The following is a 22,385-nucleotide window of genomic DNA, read 5'->3' on the forward strand; positions in this document are numbered from 1 at the left end:
CTGAGGGAAAATAGGGAGAGTGCCAACTCTTTTTTTTTTTGTTGTTGGTCGTGGGGCTTGAACTCTGGGCCTGGGCGCTGTCCCTCAGCTCTTCAGCTCAAGGCCAGCGCTCTACCACTTGAGCTACAGCGCCACTTCCGGTTTTATGGTGGTTTATTGGAGATAGGAGTCTCACGGTCTCTCCTGCCCGGGCTGGCTTTGAACCGCGATTCTCAGATCTCAGCCTCCTGAGTAGCTAGGATTACAGGCGTGAGCCACCAGCGCCCGGTGAGTGCCAACTCTTAGTGTGATATTGAGAAGAGGAAGACGAGCAGAAGGAAGAGGAGGAAGAGGAAGAGGAGGTGAGATGGGGCTAGTACAAAGAGGAGGTTCTTTATTGGTGGATGAAGAGGAGAAGGAGGAGACATGGACTCTGTGCAACAGGAAGGTTCTTATTGGCCCAAGAGGGGGCACTCAGTGGGCCACCAGGCAGAGGTTATAAACTGGGGAATGTTGCAAAAGCCTGAAATTCTGGGAGTGATGTCAATGTCAGCAGGTGGCACCAGTGAGCTTAAGGAGAAGTTCTGAAGATGGAGGTGAAGTAGAGGAAGAGTTCCATGCGGGCCAGGGCCTCCCCAACGCAGATCCGCTTTCCTAAGGGTACAGAAGAGATGGGAGGGTTGAACAGGGTCTAGGGATTTTTTTTTCTTTTCCTTTGGTGCCAGTCCTGGGTCTTGAACTCCCCACACACACCTTGAGGCTAACATTCTACCGCTTGAATAGAGTGATAGAGTACTAGCACTCTACCACTTCGGCTTTTTGGTGGATTATTGGAGATAAGAGTATAATGGATTTTTATGCTTGGGCTAGCTTTGAACTGTGAGCCTCAGATCTCAGCCTCTTGAGTAGCTAGGATGACAGGCTTGAGCCACCAGCACCCGTGTTAAATTTGTTTCTTAATGGAAAGAAATCTGTTGAGGCCTTGTCCAGTGGTACTGTTGTTCTAAAGTGGAACTCTCCATCTTCTTGCCTCAACTATTCAAATGCTGGGATTACAAGCATGTACCACCATGCCCAGAGCTACCATTTTTCCCCTAATCATGGAGTCAGTCATTCAGATTTTTGATTCTGGGATTCTAGGATTTAATGATTCTGTGACATAGCCCTTTGCATTCCATTCTGATGTGGACTTGAAGAGATGGCTCTAGTCCTTATTGGGGGGAGTTTCATAGACCATGGGAACTCACCAGAAGAAAAAGCCACAAAGGCATCATTCTTCTTGAAGAGTCCCTGTTCATCCAGGAAGTGCTGAGGATAAAAGTCATTTGGGTGTTGGAAGTATTTGGGGTCTCTGAGGACAGAGCCAAGTAGTGGATAGACATCTGTGCCCTGGTGAGAAGATGGAGGGAATTAAGAAAAAGTCAGTGTTGAATAAGGAGCATTGTGTGTGTGAGAGAGGGGGGGGGGAGTGGAGGAGATAAAGAGATGACAGTGAAAACTATCACCTTGGGCAGAAAGTAGCCTCGGAAGTGAGTGTCCCGGATGACAGTATGGGGGACTCCCAGGGGCACGATGTCTGTCAGTCTCTGGATCTCATGGATTACGGCATCCGAGTAGGGCATCTTGATGCGGTCATCCACTGTGGGAATACAGTGTGGTCCAATCACCTGGATAATCTCTTCCTGGACCTTGGCTGGAAGAATCCAGGAAGACATTTCACAAAAGAAGGCAGGAAAGGGCTGGGAATATGGCTTAGGGGTAGAGTGCTTGCCTAGCCTGCATGAAGCCCTGGGTACCACATAAACAGTAAAGGCTGGAAATGGTGATGTGGCTCAAGTGGTAGAGTGCTAGCCTTGAGCAAAAGAAGGCAAGAAAGGGTAGCAGGTGTTTCTGTCAGAGTAGCTAAGGCAGATGCTGGTCTGGATTTTGCAAATACCATAGAGTTATAGATCCTTAGAGGGAGAGATTACTTTATCTCCATTACAAATTATTGTTCACCTCTGGAGGTAAAAGCCTTGTGTGCTTTGTTTGTTTTATTTTGTTGTTTTTTTGTGTTGGTACTGGGGCTTGAACTCAGGGCCTGGTCACAGTCCCTGAGCTTTTCCACTCAAAGCTAGAGCTCTACCACTTGACCCACAGCTTCACTTCTAGCATTTTTGCTGGTTCATTGAGATAAGAGTCTCACAGACTTTTCTGCCCAGGCTGGCTTTGAACCATGATCATTGGATCTCAGCCTCGTGAGTAGCTAGGATGACAGGTATGAACCACCAGTGCCTGGTATATCTTGCCCTTTCAAGATGGTATCTTCCTTCCTTCCTATTAGAGGAGTGGGAGATGCCAGCTCAGCTCACCTTCTACATGAGGATATTTCATTAAGAGCAACATTCCATAGCGTAGGGTCAAGCTCACTGTTTCTGTGGCAGCAAAGAAGAGATTGAGGGTGGTGAGCACCAAATTCCTGAGGTTGAATTCTGTGTGTGGATCCTTTTTATCCTGGGAGAGAAGGAGATCGTGAATAGGATTACCTTCTTCTGTCTCTGTGTTATTGGGGTTCCCCTCCACCCATGTACAAGGCAGATTTGTGTGTGTGTGTGTGTGTGTGTGTGTGTGTGTGTGTGTGTGTGTGTGTGTGTATCAGTCCTGGGGCTTGAACTCAGGGCCTGGGTGCTGTCCCTTTGCTGTTTTGCTCAAGGCCAGCCCTCTACCACCTGAGCCACAGCACCACTTCCAGATTTTATTTTGGTGGTTCATCGGAGATGAGTCTACTATGTACTTTCCTGCCTGGGCTGGCTTTGAACCATGATCCTCAGATCTCAGCCTCCTGAATGCCTAAGAATACAGGCATGAGCCACTGGTGCCCAGAAAGGCAATTGTTTTCCAAAATATAACATATGGGTAAACAAAGTCCAGAAGCAGGAGTGAATCTGATGTATTAGAAAAATAGTAAGGCAGACACAGGGTGGGTGAGGAGGAGGTGGGGAAGAGGGGGAAAGAGAGAACTGGGAGAAGAAAGCAGAGTGTCATTAAAACTTCCTTTCTGTTTTGTTTTGTTTTTGTCAACCCTGGGGCTGAAATTCAGAGCCTGGGCTCTGTCCCTGAGCCTCTCTGTGCTCAAGGCTAATACTCTATCATGAAAATGTTGCAATGCAAAGATGCAAATTTCTAGCTGGGCGCTAGTGGCTTGCACCTGTTATCTTAGATATTCAGGAGGCTGAGATCTGAGGGTCAAGGTTCAAGGCCAGTCTAGTCAGGAAAATCCATGAGACTATTATCTCTACTGAGCCACCAAAAAAGCCAGAAGTGGAGCTGTGGATCAAGTGGTAGAGCACTAGCCTTGAAGGAAAAAGCTCAGGGATAGCACCCAGGCCCTGAGTTCAAGCCCCAGTACTGGTGGGTACACGCATGTGCATGCATGTGTTCACACACACACACAAACACACACTGTGAACTGTATGAAATACTTCCTCTTTTCTTCCACCACATGCACATAAGGATTAACTGACCCCAGCAGGACTTTGAGGAGAAAGAACAGGGCTGGGGCGGGGGGAAGCCTGTACCTGGTGCATCTTTATAAGGAAGCAGTCGATGAAATCTCGAGGGTTTTGGAGGTCAAGTGTGGCTTCATTGACCTTGACTCTGGACGCTACAAAGGCCTTAAGGTCCTCTATCAAGTCATAGATGTGATTGTGTCTTCCGGGCAAATACTGCATGACTCCCGAATACATGTCATACAGCTGTGGACACAAGTGACAGAGATGTGTAGGCCATAGGGTCCAGGGGCCAGGGGAACCAACCAGGTGGCCTGAGTCTGGGGTCAGGAAAGAGTTGGGGTTGAGAATTTGGGGTGACCTTTATTGATTGATTGATTGATTGATTTTTGTCATTCATGGGTTTTGAATTCGGGGCCTGGGCACTGTCCCTGAGCCTCTTTGTGCTCAAGACTAGCTCTCTACCACTTTGAACCAGAATGCCACTTCTCATTTTCTTTTATCTTTTTTTCTTTTTTGTCAGGTGTGGGGTTTGAACTCTGGGCCTAGGCACTATCCCTGCACTCTTCAGCTCAAGGCGAGCACTCTACTGCTTAAGCCTCAGTGCCACTTCCGATTTTCTAGTGGTTTATTGAAGATAAGAATCTCATGGACTTTTCTGCCCAGACTGGCTTTGAACCACGATCCTCAGATCTCAGCCTCCTGAGAGTAGCTAGGATGACAGGCATGAGTCACTGGTGCATGTCAGAGTTGGGGACCCCTGGGAAGGGGCAGGGAAAGTGACTCCCCATGGTTACCTGGGCCCAGGGCACACTCATCTCAATGAAACTCTCATTAATCATCCCCAGAAGGCTCAGGAACTGCTTGTCTTCATAGTCAAAGCGGTTTCCGAAGACCACAGAACTGATGACATTGGACACCATGCGGCTCAGGAAGAAGGTGGGATCAGTTGGGGTGCCTGGGAGGGGGGGAGTGAGGGGAAGGGAGGAAGTGGAAATCATTCATGTTGGAGATGATCACGAGCAGTAATGGAGTCATGAGAAAAGGCTTCACTCAGTTCCTGATGTGCAGTAAGCACACTGAGGGCTGGGTATAGTGGTACATGAGTATAGACCCAGCACTGGGCAGGCTGAGAATAACTGGGAGAATAAAACCAGCCCTGGCTACACCCTTATCACCAAAACTCTACATACAGATTTTGGGAGTCCATTGAGGAAGGGCTCTGGATAAGTAGTTTCTAAGGGTCTTCCATGTTGACTTTTTTTTGGTGGGTACTGGGCTTGAACTCAGGGTGAAGTTTGCTGATCTATCACTTGAGCCACAGCTCCACTTGTGGTTTTAGTGGTTAATGAGAGACAAAGAGTCTCACAAACTTTCCTACCTGGACTGGCTTTGAACCACGATCCTCAAGGTCTGAGCCTCCTAGGAGCTAGGGTTACAGGAATGACCTATGGATATCACATGTTAGTTTTTTAACCTGGAACCTGGCTGGAAATCTCAGTAAATCTGGAGAGTTTCCATCTTCTCCCATTTCAGTTTTCTGCCACCAAGGCCCATCTTCTTATAATTGAACTCTCCCTCCACTGATACCCCATCACCTAGCAGCCATTGGGGAGCTCCCCCCAACCTCCATGCCTTTTGTCTTCCGGAATTCCTCTAGTAGGTACCCAGCCTCTTCCTGAATCCGCTCCTCAATGCTCCGCTTTCCCATCCCAAAGTTTCGAAGGACAGTCAGAGAAAAACGGCGAAGGACCTTCCATCGTTCTCCATTGGCCATAGCCAAACCTGCCATGATGTCAGAATCATCTTCCCTCCATCCTGCTCTGCTCTGTGGTCAACACTGTGGTAGTCAGCATGGAGACGGACTAGCAAAGGTCTCAATTCTGCTCTGGGGGAAACTTCCCCCAATTTTCCACTCAATGGGTATTGGGGTAACATTAAGATTAGCTCTCATGTGGAAATAACCATATTAGTGAATTTTTTGGAAATGTAATTTGATGAATGGAAGGGTTTATGACTGGAATGGCAGGTGGGTGCAATGGATGGATGGGTGCATGGATGGATGAATGGATGGGTAATGGAGAAATGGATGGATAGACAGATAAATTGGTGGATGGATTTATGAAAGAAAGAAGGAAAGAGAGAAAGAAAGAAAGAAAGAAAAGAAAGAAAGGAAGAATGGAAGGAAGAAAGGAAGAAAGAAAAGAAAGAAATGTTCACAGTGCATTTAGTATGTTCCATGTTTTGTAAGAAGAGCAGGAATCCTTGTTTTGAGTCCTTTGAGGAAACTATCAAAATTAGGCTAATTTTGCTAACATGAAAGCTGATGGTGAGAGACAGAAGGTAATGATACATGGTGAGTGGCATTCCACTTTGATTTTTATTATTAATTGGTGTGTATGTGTGTGTGTGTGTCAGTCCTGGGGCTTGAATTTATGATTTATGAATGATGAAGAGGCTTGTAAAAGAATAGATAAGATGATAGATTGATGAGTGAATGAAAAATAATTGATAGGTTAGTATGCATAGTTGGTTGGAAAGATTCTTTTTATTAGAAGAATCTCTAATAAATATATTTTTGACAGATTTATGGAGCAATAGATAGGAGGAGAAAAAATACAGGGACCAAGGGGTAGATTAGAGATGGAACAGACAAGGTAACCTGATTAGGATGGAAGGATGCAGACAGGCGGGTGCCAGAGAAACACTAGAAAAGAACCTTCTGGAGCTTCTAGAAAACACATGTGTATGTGGGGTAAGATAAAAATTAATGTTGGAAGGGCCATGTGCCAGTGCCTCAATCCTGGAATCCTTGCTACTGAGGAGGTGAAAAAACTCAGGGACAGGAAGTGGCGCTGTGGATCAAGTGGTAAAGCGCTTGCCTTGAGCTGCAGAACTGAGAGAGAGTGTCCAGGCCCAGAGTTCAAGCCCCATGACCGAAAAAAAAAAACACCTCAGGGACATTGTCCTGGACCTGAGTTCAAGCCCCAGGACTGACACACACACACACATACACACCAATTAATAATAAAAATCAAAGTGGAATGCCACTCACCATGTATCATTACCTTCTGTCTCTCACCATCAGCTTTCATGTTAGCAAAATTAGCCTAATTCTGATAGTTTCCTCAAAGGACTCAAAACAAGGATTCCTGCTCTTCTTACAAAACATGGAACATACTAAATGCACTGTGAACATTTCTTTCTTTTCTTTCTTCCTTTCTTCCTTCCATTCTTCCTTTCTTTCTTTTCTTTCTTTCTTTCTTTCTCTCTTTCCTTCTTTCTTACTTTCTTTCTTTTTTGGTGGTTATAGGGCTTGAACTCAGGGCCTGGGCAATGACTTTGAGCTCTTTTGCTCAAGGCTAGAGCATTACCACTTTAAGCCACAGTGACACTTCCGGTTTTTTGAATGGTTAATTGGAGATAGCAGTCTCAAGGGGACTTTTCTGCCCAGGCTGGCTTCAAACCCCCATCTCAGATCTCAGCCTCCTGAGTAGCTAGGATGACAGGCATGAGCCACTGACACCTAGCTCATTGGGTATTATTTTATATGATCAGAAGCATGTAGGCATTGTGCCTTTGTGTTCATCTTTGATCTCATTGTGAGTGAAAGTCTGGAGTCCCATATCATTTATCACATCCCGTGTGTGTGTGTGTGTGTGTGTGTGTGTGTGTGTGTGTGTGTGTGATCTAGTTTTTTTTTTCTTCATTTTATTTTGTGAACATACTGTACAGAGCTGTTACAATTACATGGGCAGGAAAATGCATACATTTCTTATCAAGCATTGCAGCCTCCTCCTTTGTTTACCCTTCACATCCCTTCCCAGCCTCCCCCCTCACCCCCCCCACCCAATCCTCTCTCCCTCCCCCCCCCCCCCCCCCGCACCAACGTTGTAAAGCTCGTTTTCGACATGACAACTTGTATTCTCATTGTTGCAACAGGTCACCTGTATCCCTATTTAAACGATTTGTTTTTCCCCATCTCCTCCACAAGTTAAACTGACATCAAATATAGTGAAAGCAGGGATTATACTGTGGGGGAGGGACTTACAAAGCAACAAAGAAATAATCTTATAAATGTGTTAGAAACAAATGCATGAAAGAAAAAAACATTAAAATACATATCTAAGGGTTCATTTTCCTAACATCACATTATCTGACCTTTTCCGCTTGACTCATACATATACTAGATATTGCAAATAAGGGAAACCATGGGACCTATGTTTCTTTGGGCCTGGCTTACTTCACTTAATATAATTTTTTCCAAGTTTTTCCATTTCCTAACAAATGGGGCAATGTCATTCTTTCTGATGGAGGCATAGAATTCCATTGTGTATATATACCACATTTTCTTGATCCATTCATCTACTGAGGGGCATCTGGGTTGGTTCCATATCTTAGCTATGGTAAATAATGCTGCAATAAACATAGTTGTGCTGGTAGCTTTAGTGTGGTCTTGTTTGTAAACATTTGGGTAAATGCCCAAAAGTGGGATTGCTGGGTCATAGGGGAGCTCTATGTGAAGTCTTTTGAGGAACCTCCATACTGCTTTCCAAAGTGTTTGAACAAGTTTACATTCCCACCAACAATGAAGTAAGGTTCCCTTCTGTCCACATCCCCTCCAGCATCTGTTGTTAGAGTTCTTGATTTTTGCCATTCTAACTGGAGTGAGGTGGTATCTCAATGTTGTTTTGATTTGCATTTCTTTTATGTAGGGATGTTGAGCATTTCTTCATGTGTCTATTGGCCATCCTTCTTTCTTCTTCAGAGAAGTTTCTCTTTAAGTCTTTAGCCCACTTATTTATTGGGCAGTTGTTTCTTTGAGGATTTGTTGTTGGGGGATTTAATTTTTTGAGTTCCAAGTATATTTTAGATATGAGACCCTTGTCTGTTGTATGGCTAGTGAAGATCTTCTCCCAATCCGTGGGCTTTCTATTGATCTTGCTAGCTATGTCCTTTGCCATGCAGAAGCTCTGCAACTTCATGCAATCCCATTTGTCCAACCTTTCTTTGATTTGTTGTGTTTCCGGGTCTCTATTCAGAAAATTTCGGCCTGAGCCAAGGAGACCTAGGGTTTCTCCTATTCCATCCTGTAATGTTTTCAGTGTCTGCTTTGACTTCCAGGTCTTTGATCCATTTGGAGTTGATTCTGGTGCAGGGTGATATATAAGGATCTAGCTTTAGTTTTCTACAAGTAGTTAACCAATTTTGCCAGCACCATTTACTGAAGAGGCTGTCTTTCTTCCATTCTATCGTTTTAGCTCCCTTATTGAAGATTAGATGGCTATAGGTCTGTAGGTTCATTTCTGGGTTTTCAATTCTATTCCATTGGTCCTGAGGTCTGTTCTTATGCCAATACCAAGCTGTTTTGATTACTATGGCTTTATAGTAGAGTTTGAAATTTGGTATTGATATTCCTCCAGCAGTGTTCTTTCCGTTGAGGAGCGTTTTTGCTATTCGTGGTCTTTTATTGTTCCATATGAATTTTTGGATTGCCTCTTCTATTTCCTTGAAGAATGAGGTTGGAATTTTGATAGGTATCGCGTTGAATTTGTAGATAGCCTTGCGAAGTATTGCCATTTTCACGATGTTAATCTTTCCAATCCAGGAGCATGGGAGGTTTTGCCATTTTCTAAGTTCTATTTTGATTTCCTTTTTCAAGATTTTTAAGTTTTCATAATAGAGGTCCTTCATTTCTTTGGTTAAGTTAATTCCTAGGTATTTTATTTTTTGTGGGGCTATTACAAATGGAGTTGCTTTCCTAATTTCAGCCACACTTTTCTCATTGTTAGCATACAGAAAAGCCATTGATTTTGGGGGATTAATTTTATACTCTGCTACTTTGCCAAAGTTTTGAATCAGCTTGAGTAATTTGGGAGTAGAGTCTATGGGATTCTTTAAATACAAAATCATGTCGTCTGCAAAGAGGGAAAGTTTTATTTCTTCTTTCCTTATTTGGATCCCCTTTATGTCTGCGTCTTGTCTTATTGCTGTAGCTAGGCATTCTAATACTAGATTGAAGAGAAGTGGAGAGAGTGGACATCCTTGTCTTGTTCCTGAGTTAAGAGGAAATGGCTTTAGTTTTTCACCATTAAGTATAATGCTGGCTGCAGGTTTGATATATACAGCCTTTATTGTATTGAGGAATGTTCCATGGATTCCTAATTTTTCCAAAACCTTCATCATAAAGGGGTGTTGGATCTTGTCGAATGCTTTTTCTGCATCTATTGAGATAACCATGTGGTTCTTATTCTTGCTCCTCTTGATGTGATGAATAATATTAATTGATTTGCATATATTGAACCAGCTTTGCATCCCTGAAATGAATCCTGTTTGATTGTGGTATATGATTTTTTTGGATGAATTGTTGAAGTCGATTGGCCAAAATTTTGTTGAGAAGTTTTGCATCAATGTTCATCAAAGAAATGGGTCTATAGTTCTCTTTCTTTGATGAGTCCCTGCCTGGTTTTGGGATGAGGGTTATGATGGCTTCATAGAATGTGTTCGGTAGTGAACTTTCTCTTTCAATTTCACTGAAGAGTTGGAGGAGTATTGGCGTGAGCTCTGCTTTGAAGGCCTTGTAAAATTCCGCTGTAAAACCATCTGGTCCTGGACTTTTCTTAGCTGGGAGGTCTCTTATTGCTGTTTCTATTTCAATGCTTGATATGGGCCTGTTAAGATGGTTTAACTCATCTTGGCTTAGTTTGGGCATGTCAATATTTGCTAGGAAAAGGTCCATTTCTGTCAAGTTCTCAAACTTATTAGCCTAAAGTTTTGAGAAGTATTCCCTTATAATGTTCTGAATCTTGGTTGTTTCCGTGGTGATGTTTCCATTCTCATCTCTGAGTTTATTAATTTGGGTGTGTTCTCTTCTTTTTCTGATAAGATTTGCTAAGGGTCTGTCAATTTTGTTAATTTTTTCGAAGAACCAACTCTGTTTTGTTGATTCTTTCTATAGTTTTTTTGGATTCTAATTTATTTAATTCTGATTTAATTTTAATTATTTCTTTCCGTCTACTGGATAGGGGTTTATCTTGCTGCTCTTTTTCAAGGAGGTTTAGATGTGTCATTAAATTGTTGGTTTCAGATCTCTCCAATTTGTTGATGTAGGAGCTCAGAGCTATTAACTTGCCTCTGAGTACTGCCTTTGCTGTGTCCCAGAGGAGCTGGTAATTTGTGTGTTCATTTTCCTTTCTAATCTCTTCCATGACCCACTCGTGATTCAGCAGTGTGTTGTTCAGCCTCCATGTGATATCGGACTTTCTTTGGTGGCTTTTGGTGTTGAGTTCTAATTTTATTCCCTTGTGGTAAGAGAGAATGCAAGGTACAACTTCAATGTTTCTGAATTTAGACAAGTTTGCTTTGTGGTCTAAAATGTGGTCTATTTTAGAAAATGTTCCATGTGCTGAGAAAAACATGTATTCTGATGCTGCTGGGTGAAATGTTCGGTAGATGTCTGTTAAATCTAGTTGATCTATGCAGCTGTTTAGATCTGCGGTTTCTCTGTTGAGTTTTTGCCGAGTTGATCTATCTAGTGGGGAGAGTGGTGTGTTAAAATCCCCAACAATTAATGTCTTTCGATCTATATGGGATTTGAGGGAAAGTAGTGTTTCTTGGATAAATTTGGGTGCTCCATTGTTTGGCGAATAGATATTTAGAATTGTAATATCCTCCTGAAGGAGAGATCCCTTAATTAATATGTAGCGACCTTCTTTATCTCTTCTCACAAATTTTAATTTGAAGTCTATTTTATCTGATATTAGAATTGCAACTCCCTCCTGTTTATGGGGGCCATTTGCTTGGTAGATTTTGCTCCAGCCTTTAACATTGAAAATGTGTTTGTTTTTACGGGCAAGATGTGACTCCTGAAGGCAGCAGATAGAAGGGTCTTGTTTTTTAATCCAACTAGACAGTCTATGTCGCTTAATTGGAGAGTTAAGTCTGTTAACATTAAGAGATAGGACTGAGAGGTATTTGGGAGTTCCTGCCATGTTATCCACCTTCTTGGGGGCTGCGAAAACTGGGTTCTTCCTATGGTTCTTGGATTCTCAGTTTGGGTGCAGTTTCTTGGCCTTAATTGTGGTCTTGTTGGTTTCCTATGTGTAGGACATCTTTAAGAATCTTTTGTAGGGCTGGTTTGGTGGAGATGTATTGTTTCAATTTTTCTTTGCTATGGAAGGTTTTTATTTAAAGGAGAGTTTAGCTGGGTACAGTATTCTTGGTTGATAGTTGTTTGTTTTTAGGGCATGGCATACATCATTCCAGGCTCTTCTTGCTTTGATTGTCTCTGCTGAGAAATCTGAGGTGATTCTAATTGGTTTCCCTTTATAGGTGATTAATCTTTTCTCCTTCACAGATTTAAGGATCTTTTCCTTGGTCTGAGTTGATCCTGTGTGGATTTAATATGACGGTGGGATGTCCTATTCTGGTCTGGTCTATTTGGGGTTCTAAAAGCTTCTTGTATCTGAATAGGGCTATCTTTTTGTATGTTTGGGAAGTTCTCTGCTAGGATCCTGTTAAACAAATTTCCGCGACCATTAACTTCTATTTCTAGGTGCTCCTCTACACCCATTATCCTTAGATTAGGCCTTCTGATGGTGTCTTCCAAGTGTTGGATAGATCTATCATATTTCTTGGACTTGTCTTGGATGGTTGTATGTTCTTTCTCTATAATATCTAGGCTGTCTTCAATCCCTGAGATTCGATCTTCTGCATGGTCTAACCTGCTGTCAAGACTTTCTACTTTGTTTTTTATCTCTTTTCCTTCTAATTAGCCAGCTTTGATGGCTTCAAATTCTTTGTTGAAGCTTTGTTTTAGATCTTGTATGAACTTCTTTACTTCCTTAATTTGGTGTTCAGTGTTTATTCTCAAATCACTTAGTTGATTGGTTACGGTTTCCTTTGTGATCTAGTTTTGACATAGTGATCACTTTCCTTTGGTGGTGTTTGGTCATGGTTGTGAAAGTTCCACTCTATGGTTGCTATTTCTCCATGCCACTGAAGTCATCTGCTTGATCTACCAGCGCCTCCTTTACTGCATCATGTCCACATAAAATAACCACTGGCCGGGGACCCAAGTACACAGAGAACACATTGCCATATTTCTTCTGGAGCTGGGAAGGAAGGAAGGCATGAAGGAGATGATGGATTAGAGCAGGACACAGGGACAAGTCAAGGAGCTGATAGAGAGTGGAGGGATTCCAGAGGAGTGCAATAACTGATAAAGATACATCCTAAGTTTGAAAGAACTAATGGACAGTCTACTTCTGTGACCTGGGGCAGAGGCTGCGTGGGGACCCACATCCAGATAACCAAAGATGAAAGTCCCCAGGGGCTGGTGGCTCTAATCTGTCATCCTAGATAATCGGGAGACTGAGATCTGAGGATCATGGTTCAAAGCCAGCCTGGGCAGGAAAATGTGTGAGACTCTGATCTCCAATGAACCACCAAAAAGCCAGAAGTAGATCTGTGGTTCCAGTCTTGAGCACAAAAGCTTAGAAACAGTGCCTACCCAGGCCCTGAGTTCAAGCTGCAGAACTAGCATACACACACACACACACAGGCACACACACACACAGGCACACACACACACACACACACAAAAGATGAATGTTCTAGTTTCATCATCTGTAAAGTGATGGATGTGGATTAGATGAATTCAGATCCATGCTTCTCTCAAAACATTAACTTTCTGACCATATGTTTTCTGTGTATATGTTGTGTGTGTGTGTGTGTGTGTGTGTGTGTGTGTGTGTGTACTAGGACTTGAACTCAAGGCCTGGGTGCTGACTCTTAGCTAGCACTCTACCACTTTGAGCTACTTCTGGCTTTTTTTGGGGGGGCTGGTGAATTGGAGATAAGAGTCTCACAGACTTTCTTGCTCAGGATGGCTTTGAACCAGGATCCTCAGATATCAGCTTCTTCAGTAGCTAGGATCCCATGAGCCACTGACACCCAGGGTAACTTTCTAGAATCTTGAGATACTGACCCTCCAACTTGTCTTCCAAACTCCTGACATTATGCAGAGATGTATCCCGATGCACAAGGAATGTAAGTTCTCATGAAGTTTCTGATTCTGGGATTGTTTTCCACATTCTAAGAGGGCCAACCAAGTGTGTTCACTATGTGTACTTTTGCCCTGGGCACCTGGCCGTGGGGTTCATGGCTTCCTCTCCTGTGGGGGGAGGCCCACAGACTCACCTGCATGAAAGAGTAAAAAAGGCATCCATGCGGACCTGCAGCACGTTCCCCAGGAAAGGAATTGGGGTGGGGCCTGGGACAGCTTTCCTCCCTTATTGACTTGTTTCCAGGCTTTGAGGATGAACAGACAAGACACACTGAATGCCAGAAACATGGTCAAGGCCCCTCAAGTTCCATCATGCCACACGGAGAGAGAGGTTCACTCCTTGGCTTCAGGTCCTTCCTAAATAGTTTCTGGGAGCTTAAACTGAAATCTAAATATCCTGAAACTGAGGTGTGCTGGGTCTAAGGCCATCAGAGGAACAGATTCCTTGGCAGGGGTTTTATGTAACTTATAATCTCCCCCTGAGTACAAATGTATTGAATTCACCCTTGGGAAAATCTCTGGGGAGGGGTCTTCTCCTTTCTTCCTATTACCTTTTACTGCTTTTTGATTCTTTTTTTTATTGTCAGTCATGGGGCTTAAACTCGGGGCCTGGGCACTGTCTCTGAGTGCTTTTGCTCAAGGCTAGTGCTCTACCACCAGCCCCAGTGCCACTTCTGGTTTTCTGGAGGTTCATTGGAGATAAGAGTCTCATGGGGACTCTCCTTCTGGGGCTGGCTTTGAACTGCCATCCTCAGATCTTAGCCTCCTGAGTAGTTAGAGTCACAGGCATGAGCCACCAGTGCCTAGTTTTTCTTCCTGTGTTGAATTCCCCAGTTCTTCTCATCCCCTGGTTGAAAATTCCATGTAGTTTGGAAGATAGTTGAGTATCTTTGTTGAGTTTAGGACTCAAGACAAAGTAGGTTCTCAGGTTTAGCTTTTTCTCACTGGGAAGTGTCTATCCTTTTGGGTCTCAGTTTCCTGTCTATCAAGTATGGCAGCCATTCTATTGTAGTATGTGTGTGTGTGTGTGTGTGTGTGTGTGTGTGTGTGTGTGTGTGTGTATGCACGCACACGCTCAGACTGGGGTACTGCTCTTGCTTGACATTTCTATTCACAGCTGCTGTTCTACCACTTCAGTCCTCCAGCCCACTGAGGGTTTTTGCTCATTAATTGGAGATTAGAGTTTCATAGGGACTTTTCTGCCCAGGCTGGCTTTAAACCATGATCCTCAGATCTTACTTTCCTGAGTAGCTAGGATGACAGGTGTGAGCCACCGGTGCCCAGATCCCAATTCTTAATTATGACAAGAAGCCACAGGGAAAAGAATAATCTCTTCAAGAAACTCTTGGAGCCAGGCAGAAGTGGAACTGTGGCTCAAGTGGTAGAGCACCAACCTTGAGTGAGAAAGTTCAGGGACAGTGCTCAGGCCCTGAATTCAAGCCCCTGTCTTGGCAAACACACGCACACACACACACACAGACACACACACATGCATACACAAAGTCCAATTTCTTTGCCCCTCAAAGTCGTACCATACATAAAAAAAAGAGGAAGTAAGTATGAAAACAGGTACTTGTCACAAGGATTTCCCAGTTACTTGCTTAGCTCCTGGCCCAACACCTAACGGGACCCAGAAAGTTGGGTCCCTTTTGTCTGTCTCAGCCCTGCAAAATTGTTGCTACCATTAGGCAGAGCATTGCCAAAGCTTTGATAAATATAAGAAATTCACCTGAGCTATTTGGCAAGAACATCAGTCAGGCTGCTGCTGAGCACAAACATGCCAGGGACAGAGAGAGCATGGATCAGCCTCCAGGGACCTCAAAGAAAAGCACACAGTTCCAAAACACTTGGACCCAGTGTCGACACTGACATTACATGTGTCTTCCAGTTTGGCAAATGTTTACACACAAGGTCTAAAACTAACCTAAATTGTTGTTTTGGGGTTCTCTCTTCTATATCGTGCAAGAATTGATTGGTGACTTTTCTTTCCCCTACAAGGGAACACCATAAGCAATCACAAAGGGAATTTCTCATGCAAAACAACAAACAGACATCTGGCAGGCACCAGTGCTCACACCTGTCATCCTAGCAACTTCGGAGTCTAAAATCTGAGGATTGATGTTCAAAGCCCGTCTAGGCAGGAAAGTCCATGAGACTCTTACCTCCAATGAACTATTCAAAAGCCAAAAGTGGAGCTGAAGTTTAAGGCTCAAGTGGTAGAGTGCCAAGCTTGAGCGGACAAAAATAAAGGACAGTGCCCAGGCCTTGAGCTCAAGCCTAAGTACTAGCACACAGACAAAAAAAGCATATGTTGAAGCTCCTTTGAACAATGGATATTCATATGAATCAGTGTTGTTTTGGGGGCATCTGTAGGAACTGGTGGTGAGGCTTGGTGAACAGAGAGAGTGAGTGAAGGAGGGCAGAACGTGCACATTCAAGGGAGCTTATCTTTGTAGATCCAGGCTGCAGGGTAAAGCTGGGTACAGATTTTCAGTGGAAGGAGAAAGGTGAGTCTGGAGATTGAGTTCCAAGCAGAAGCAGCAGCTCTCATTCAAAGCCTGTGTGCATGGCTGAGCACAATCAGACCGTGCAGCTCCACGCCTGGTTATGGCCTTTGACAGGAGCCAAGTCCCAGACAGCTTTATGCCTTTTGCTGAGGTGTTTCTATCGCTTTTTATTACGTGTGTGTGTGTGTGTGTGTGTGTGTGTGTGTGTGTGTATGTATTCTATTTATTTTTTTTGTTTTGTTTTGTTTTGTTTTTGGGTCCGGTCGTGGGGCCTGAACTCTGGGCCTGGGCGCTGTCCCTCAGCTCTTCAGCTCAAGGCTAGCGCTCTACCACTTGAGCCACAGCACGACTTCCGGCATTTTTCTTTTTGCTTATGTGGTGCTGAGGAATCGAACCCAGGGCCTCAGGCATGCAAGGCAAGTGCTCTACCACTGAGCCAACTTCCCAGCCCCTGTATTCTATTTTTTTGATCATGAGGCTTGAACTCAGGTCATGGGCACTGTCTCTGAGCTCTTTGTGCTGAAGGCTAACACTTTACCACTCTGAGGCACAGCTCTACTTCTGGTTTTTTAGTAGTTCATTGGAGATAAGAGTCATGGAGTTGGAAGGGGGAGACTTTTGTGCTCAAGCTGGCTTTGAACTGTGATCCTCACAGATCTCAGCCACATGAGTAGCTAGGATTACAGGGGTGAGCCACTAATGCCTGGCTGAGAAAGAAATACAATGAAGGACAGACACAAAGGAAACAAATTCCAGAGAGAAAGGATTGTCCTCTTTTTCTTCCTTCTTCCCTCTCTCCCTCCCTCATCCCCCATCTCTCTCTCTCTCTCTCTCTCTTTCTTTCTTTCTTTCTTTTATCTTTCTTTCCTTCCTTCTTTTTTGCCAATCCTGGGGCTTGATCTCAGGTGCAAGGTGCTGATCCTGAGCCTCTTGGTGCTCAAGGCCAGGGCTCTACCACGTGAACCACAGCCCTGGTGGCTCCTATCCATGCTCCCCCTATTCTGCATGGAAATTACACACAAAGGATTTGCTTTCAGAGGAAGAATGGGGCCCCAACCCACCTCAGCAGCCAACAGAAGATCCAAATAAGCCTTGATGCTCGCTCTTTTTGGAGTCTGCTCTAGGCAGACAGGCAATTATTCATGGAAGTCATGAGCCAACATCCACGTCCTACTTATCCCCAGCCGCCAATCAATAGCTCCACCAAATCCTGTGTTCTTCTAAAGCCTGTCTCCTAGGCCCAGAAGCAAGCAGATGGACAGAGTTTGTGCATATGGGTGGAGCAACGTTTCTGCCCCACCCATTCTGTGAGGCCCAGCATCAACCCCAGAGACCTCAGGCCAGCCTCAGAGCCCAGCACCTGTCCTAGGCCCAACACAGTTTCTACCCAGCCGGGAAGATTTCTGGATCCAAAGGTATTATACGCAGCCGTGAACTTTCCTTATGACCTGACCCCTATCTTGTACTATTAGTAAATCTTAAACTAACTTTAAAAGAAAAGAATAAAAGGAGCCCACTTAGCTGAGCACTGGTGGCTCACATCTTTAATCCTAGTTACTCAAGAGGCTGAGATCTGAGGGTTGCAGTTCGAAGCCAGCCTGGGCAAGAAAACCCCTGAAATTCTTATTTCTAATGAACCACCAAAGAGCTGGAAGTGGAGCTGTGGCTCAAGTAGTAGAGTGCTAGCCATAGGAACCAAAGCTAAAAGGATAGTGCCAAGGCCTTGAATTCAAGACCCAGGACAACTCTCTCTCTCTCTCTCTCTCTCTCTCTCTCTCTCTCTCTCTCTCTCTCTCTCTCTCTCTCTCTCTCTCTCTCTCACACACACACACACACACACACACATACACACACACACACACAAAGGCAGAAAGGTCAAAATATAGGGCCTATCATTATGTACTACTGTACTAGAGTATCAAGCTTGATATTCTTTGTGTCATTTTCTTGAGAGTGTGCCATCCTAAGACTTTAACTCGGGCCTGGGAATTGTCCCTGAGCTTTTGTGCTAAAGGCTGGCACTCTACCACTTGAAACAGAGCTCTACTTTCTGCTTATTTGGTGGTTCACTGGAGGTAAGAGTCTCATGGACTTTCCTGCCCCAGCTGGCTTTGAACTGCAATCCTCAGATCTCAGCCTCCTGAGTGGCTAGGATGACAGGCATGAGCTCAACTGAGCAGTGCCCCTGCTCAATCTGATGTTGAAAAGCAAGGAATGAAACATCCAAAGATCTGGTAGTTCCTGGCTTGCATTCATCCATCAATCTGCCAAACTCTGGCTAACCCTCTGGTTTACCCTACCAATATTCTGCCAATGTAGCCAGGTGAAACAGAAGCAAATTCTATATCTTCCAGGCATGACCCTTCTCCCTGCCGGGCCGTACCTTCATAAGGGCATTGTACATGTCTCCCGTATCCAGCTGGAGGTAATTCCCAATGAGGGGCAGTGGGGTGGGGCCAGGAGGCAGCTTCTTCCAGAACTTCTGGTTCCAGACAGACATCAGCACCATGGTGCTCAGGCATACTGGATGGCCACCAGAAGCATGCCTGAGGCCAGCATGGTGGCGACGGAGGCGACAAGCAGGGATTGGCTGGGGCAGTGTGCATTTAGGCTTTTGCTCCTATTTATTTAATGTGTCACTTTACTGCTCAATCTCATCCCATCCACCCCCATACCTTGCAACACCCTCAGCTGGGAAGGACAGGGCACACACAGCTGGGCACACTCACAGGTTCCGGAGCTCCAGGCTGAATTCAGAGCTGGGGAGTGGAGATTTTCAAAGCTGCGTGGCTGATGCCTGAGACAGGACTTGGAACCCCAGACTGAAGACAGGCCAAAGACATAGAGATTTAGGGGATCCACAGTAGAATTGAAATCCTTAGATTTATTGGTGGTGACAACAGGATGTATGGGTTGGGAATCTCTCTATAACAGAGACAGGATCATGAAAATCAGAAAGCCATGGGCCAGTGACACACACACATAATCCTTGCTACTCATTGTACTTAGATCTGGGGGTTGCAGTTCAAAGCCAGCCAGGTCAGGAAAGTCTATGAGACTCTTCCCTTCCATAAACTACAAAAGAGTAGGAAGTGGAGCTGTGGTGCAACAGGTAGAACACTAGCCTTGAGCAAAAAAGATTAGGCAATGCACAGTCCCCGAATACAAGCCCCAGGATCAACATTAAAAAAAAATCTAGGAAGGAGATGCTAAGATTATAAATTATAGCTGTGGTTGTAAGGATCTCTAGGTGAAATTCTTCCTTCTCCCTCCTATCTCTCTTCTTCCTCCTCTCCCTCGTCCTCCTCCTTCTTCTCTTACAAGACAAGCAAAGACCAAGCCCTGGTGGCTCATGCCTGTAATCCTAGCTACTCAGGAGGCTGAGATCTGAGGATCACAGTTCAAAGCCAGCCCAGGCAGGAAAGACTGTGAGACTCTTATCTTCAATTAACCACCAATATAACAGAATTGGAGTTGTGGTTCAAGTGGTAAAGCACTCACCTTGAGCTGAAGAGCTCAGGGACAGTGCCCAGGCTGAGTTCAAGATTGGTATATTCATATGTGAGAAAGTGTTAAGAACAATGTAAAGAGACAATTGTTGAGGGGAAGCCCCCCCTCCCAACCAGGAGAGACTACACAGGCTCAGGGAGTACTGTCAAAAGAAAGTCTTTAATACTGGCTGGGACTACACTGGACAGTCAGGTGCCCCAAAAGTGTAGTGCTCAGTCTGGTCTCATGGCCCCTTTGAATACAGAAAACCACACCCCTTTTATTCGCTCAGGGGAGGAAAGTAACTGAGGATTCTTTTCTACAGGTGCAAGCCTAATGTGTAGTTACAGAAGCTAAATCAATATTGTACTCGGGAAAGATGGATGTCAAATATCCAAGTGACACACTACCAGGCACTTCTCCTGGATCAACCTTGTATCAGGTTCTGCAGAACATCAACCCTGAACCCAGCAAGCTTGTTGCTCGATGATGACCTCTGCATGACTGTACAGGGGTAACTGACCTGATCTAGTCTGCCAGACTGGACTTGCCTAATGCCCCGCTGCCGGAGGCAGAGGAGGTATACATGGACAGGAGCAGTTTTATTCAAGATGGGATAAGGTATGTGAAGGCAGCAGTCTCCACCAAAGATCAAGCAGGAAGTGGTGCGGTGGCTCAAGTGGGGGAGTGCTAGCCTTGAGCTGAAGAGCTGAGGGACAGTGCCCAGACCAGAGTTCCTGGCCCATGACCGGAAACAAAAAAAAAAAAAAACAAGATCAAACAATATGGGCTCAGTCACTCAATCAAAGGATGTCAGCGCAAATGGCTGAAATTATCACCTTGGCACAGGCATTGAGATGGGAAAGAGACACGGCCATGAAGTATACACAGTCAGCAAGTATGCATTTGCTACTACTCAGGTACCCAGAGCTATGTATCAGGAGAGGAGGGCTCCTCACCTCAGCTGGGAAGGAGATTTTGGCTTTACTAGAAGCCATTTGGATAAACTAGAAATTGGACATTGTGCACTGTTAGGGACACCAGAAGAGAGAATCTCCTGAAGTTCAGGGGAACAGGGTGGCAGATCTGGCAGCCAGGGAGGCCCGCTAGAATCAGTGGGGCCTCTCCAGGGTCTGGTAATGCTGCCGGAGCCAGATCTGCTCCTAGACCCTCCCACACATCAGAGGGAAAAGAATGGGCAGAGCATCTGGGCTTCAAGCTAGAAGGAACAGGGTGGCTGGTTGCCAGACAGAGACCCGTTCTCTCAGCAGTGCTGGGAAAACAGTTGGTGACTCAACTCCACTAGACCAGGCATCAAGGAGCCTCCAAGCTTGCTGAGCTCCGTAGGCCCAGGTACTACATCCCTAGACTGGATTATATTGTTAAGGGTGTCACACTAGCTGCCTTACCTGTGCTCATATGAATCCTAAAGGGGAAGAAGGGCCCCGGAAGGAATACGGTCCCGAGGCACCTCACCTGGAAAGCATTGGGAACTGGACTTTACTGAAATCAAACCTACTGTTTTTGGATACTGATACCTCCTGGTATTCGGGGACACTTTTTCAGGCTAGGCAGAAGCTTTTCCCACCTGGACTGAAACAGTTTCAATACTCACCAAGAAGTTACTTAAAAAATGAGTTCCTACCTTTGGCCTACCAATTACTCTGGCCTGGCTTTGACAGCCAAAATATCCCAAATTATGGCCAAGGCATTAAATACCAATTGGAAATTACATTCTGCCTATAAGCCACAGAGTTCAAAGCAAGTAGAGAGGATGAATAGGATCCTAATGGGAACCTTGACTCCGCTGGTCTGAGAAACAGGCAAAATTTGGACCCGCCTTCTTCCCTTTGCCCCCCTCAGGACTAGATGCATCCATAGCAGGAGGGGGTTACTGTCTATGCGATCATGTTTGGAAGACCATCACCTATCCCCCGAGATGAAGAGATGTCCCCAGAGCAGAGAGGACTAATCACTCTCCCAAGTCATCGTAGGCCCTCCAGCCCACTCGCAAGGCTATTCACCAGGCAGTCAGAGGAGCAGACCCCAGCCTGCACTCGAGCCAGTCCACAGATTCCAACCAGAGGACTTGGGGTGGGTGAAAAGAGTTCCTGCTCAGACTTTAGAACCAACCTGGAAGGGATCTTATCCTACAATCCTGAGCACACCAATGGCTGTGAGGGTAGCTGGTGATCCCTCCTATATCCACCAGCTGCAGCTAAAGGAAGCAGCAGATGAGAAAGAAAAATGAACAGTCACCCAAACTTCTGATCTACTAAAGATAAGACTATGACTGGCCCCTTAATGGTTATATTTATTTTATGGGTCAGGCAATATACAACAACCTCTGTCTCCAAACATGGGAATGGCAACTCAGAAAGACAGGGGATGGGAAACTTCTTGCAAACTACTGCTACTTCTTGTAACTACTGCTACTCAACCAATCTTTTTTTTTTTTTTTTTTTGACGATCATGGATTTGAACTCTGGGCCTGGGCGATGTCTCTCAACTCTACATTCATGTTAGGACTAGTGCTCTACCACTTGAGCCACAGCGCCACTTCTGGTTTTCTGGTGGTTCAATGGAGTTAAAAGTCTCACAGACTTTCTTGCCCGGGCTAGCTTTGAACCATGATCCTCATATCTCAGCCTCCTGAGTAGCTAGGATTATAGGCCTGAGCCACTGTCACCTGGCTAGTCAACTCATCTTGAAAGAGGATCTTTGCTCCACAATAAATCCATTTGTTTACCATCAAGGCAAGTATGGGGAGGGGGCAGCTGAGGCTACAAATGTGCAAATGCGACTATAGAGAAAACTACCAGTCTATTCAACTCTATGAGTGTCTTGCTACCGCAG

The 22,385-nt window shown here is 44.9% G+C and overlaps 1 protein-coding gene across 1 annotated transcript; it reads right to left on the bottom strand.

Annotated features, from left to right (window-relative positions):
- Positions 1-550: 550 nt before the first annotated feature.
- On the bottom strand, positions 551-18,599 carry LOC122097459 (cytochrome P450 2G1-like). The gene is given in 9 exon segments (XM_042667963.1): positions 551-633; positions 1,227-1,368; positions 1,485-1,672; positions 2,331-2,472; positions 3,537-3,713; positions 4,265-4,425; positions 5,103-5,252; positions 18,414-18,566; positions 18,569-18,599. Coding segments are annotated over 9 exon segments (1,227 nt in total).
- Between the last annotated feature and the right edge of the window lie 3,786 nt (positions 18,600-22,385).

This window comes from Dipodomys spectabilis, unplaced genomic scaffold, assembly GCF_019054845.1.
Source record: "Dipodomys spectabilis isolate Male_0828 unplaced genomic scaffold, ASM1905484v1 ptg000422l, whole genome shotgun sequence".
Classification (NCBI taxonomy): Eukaryota; Metazoa; Chordata; class Mammalia; order Rodentia; family Heteromyidae; genus Dipodomys; species Dipodomys spectabilis.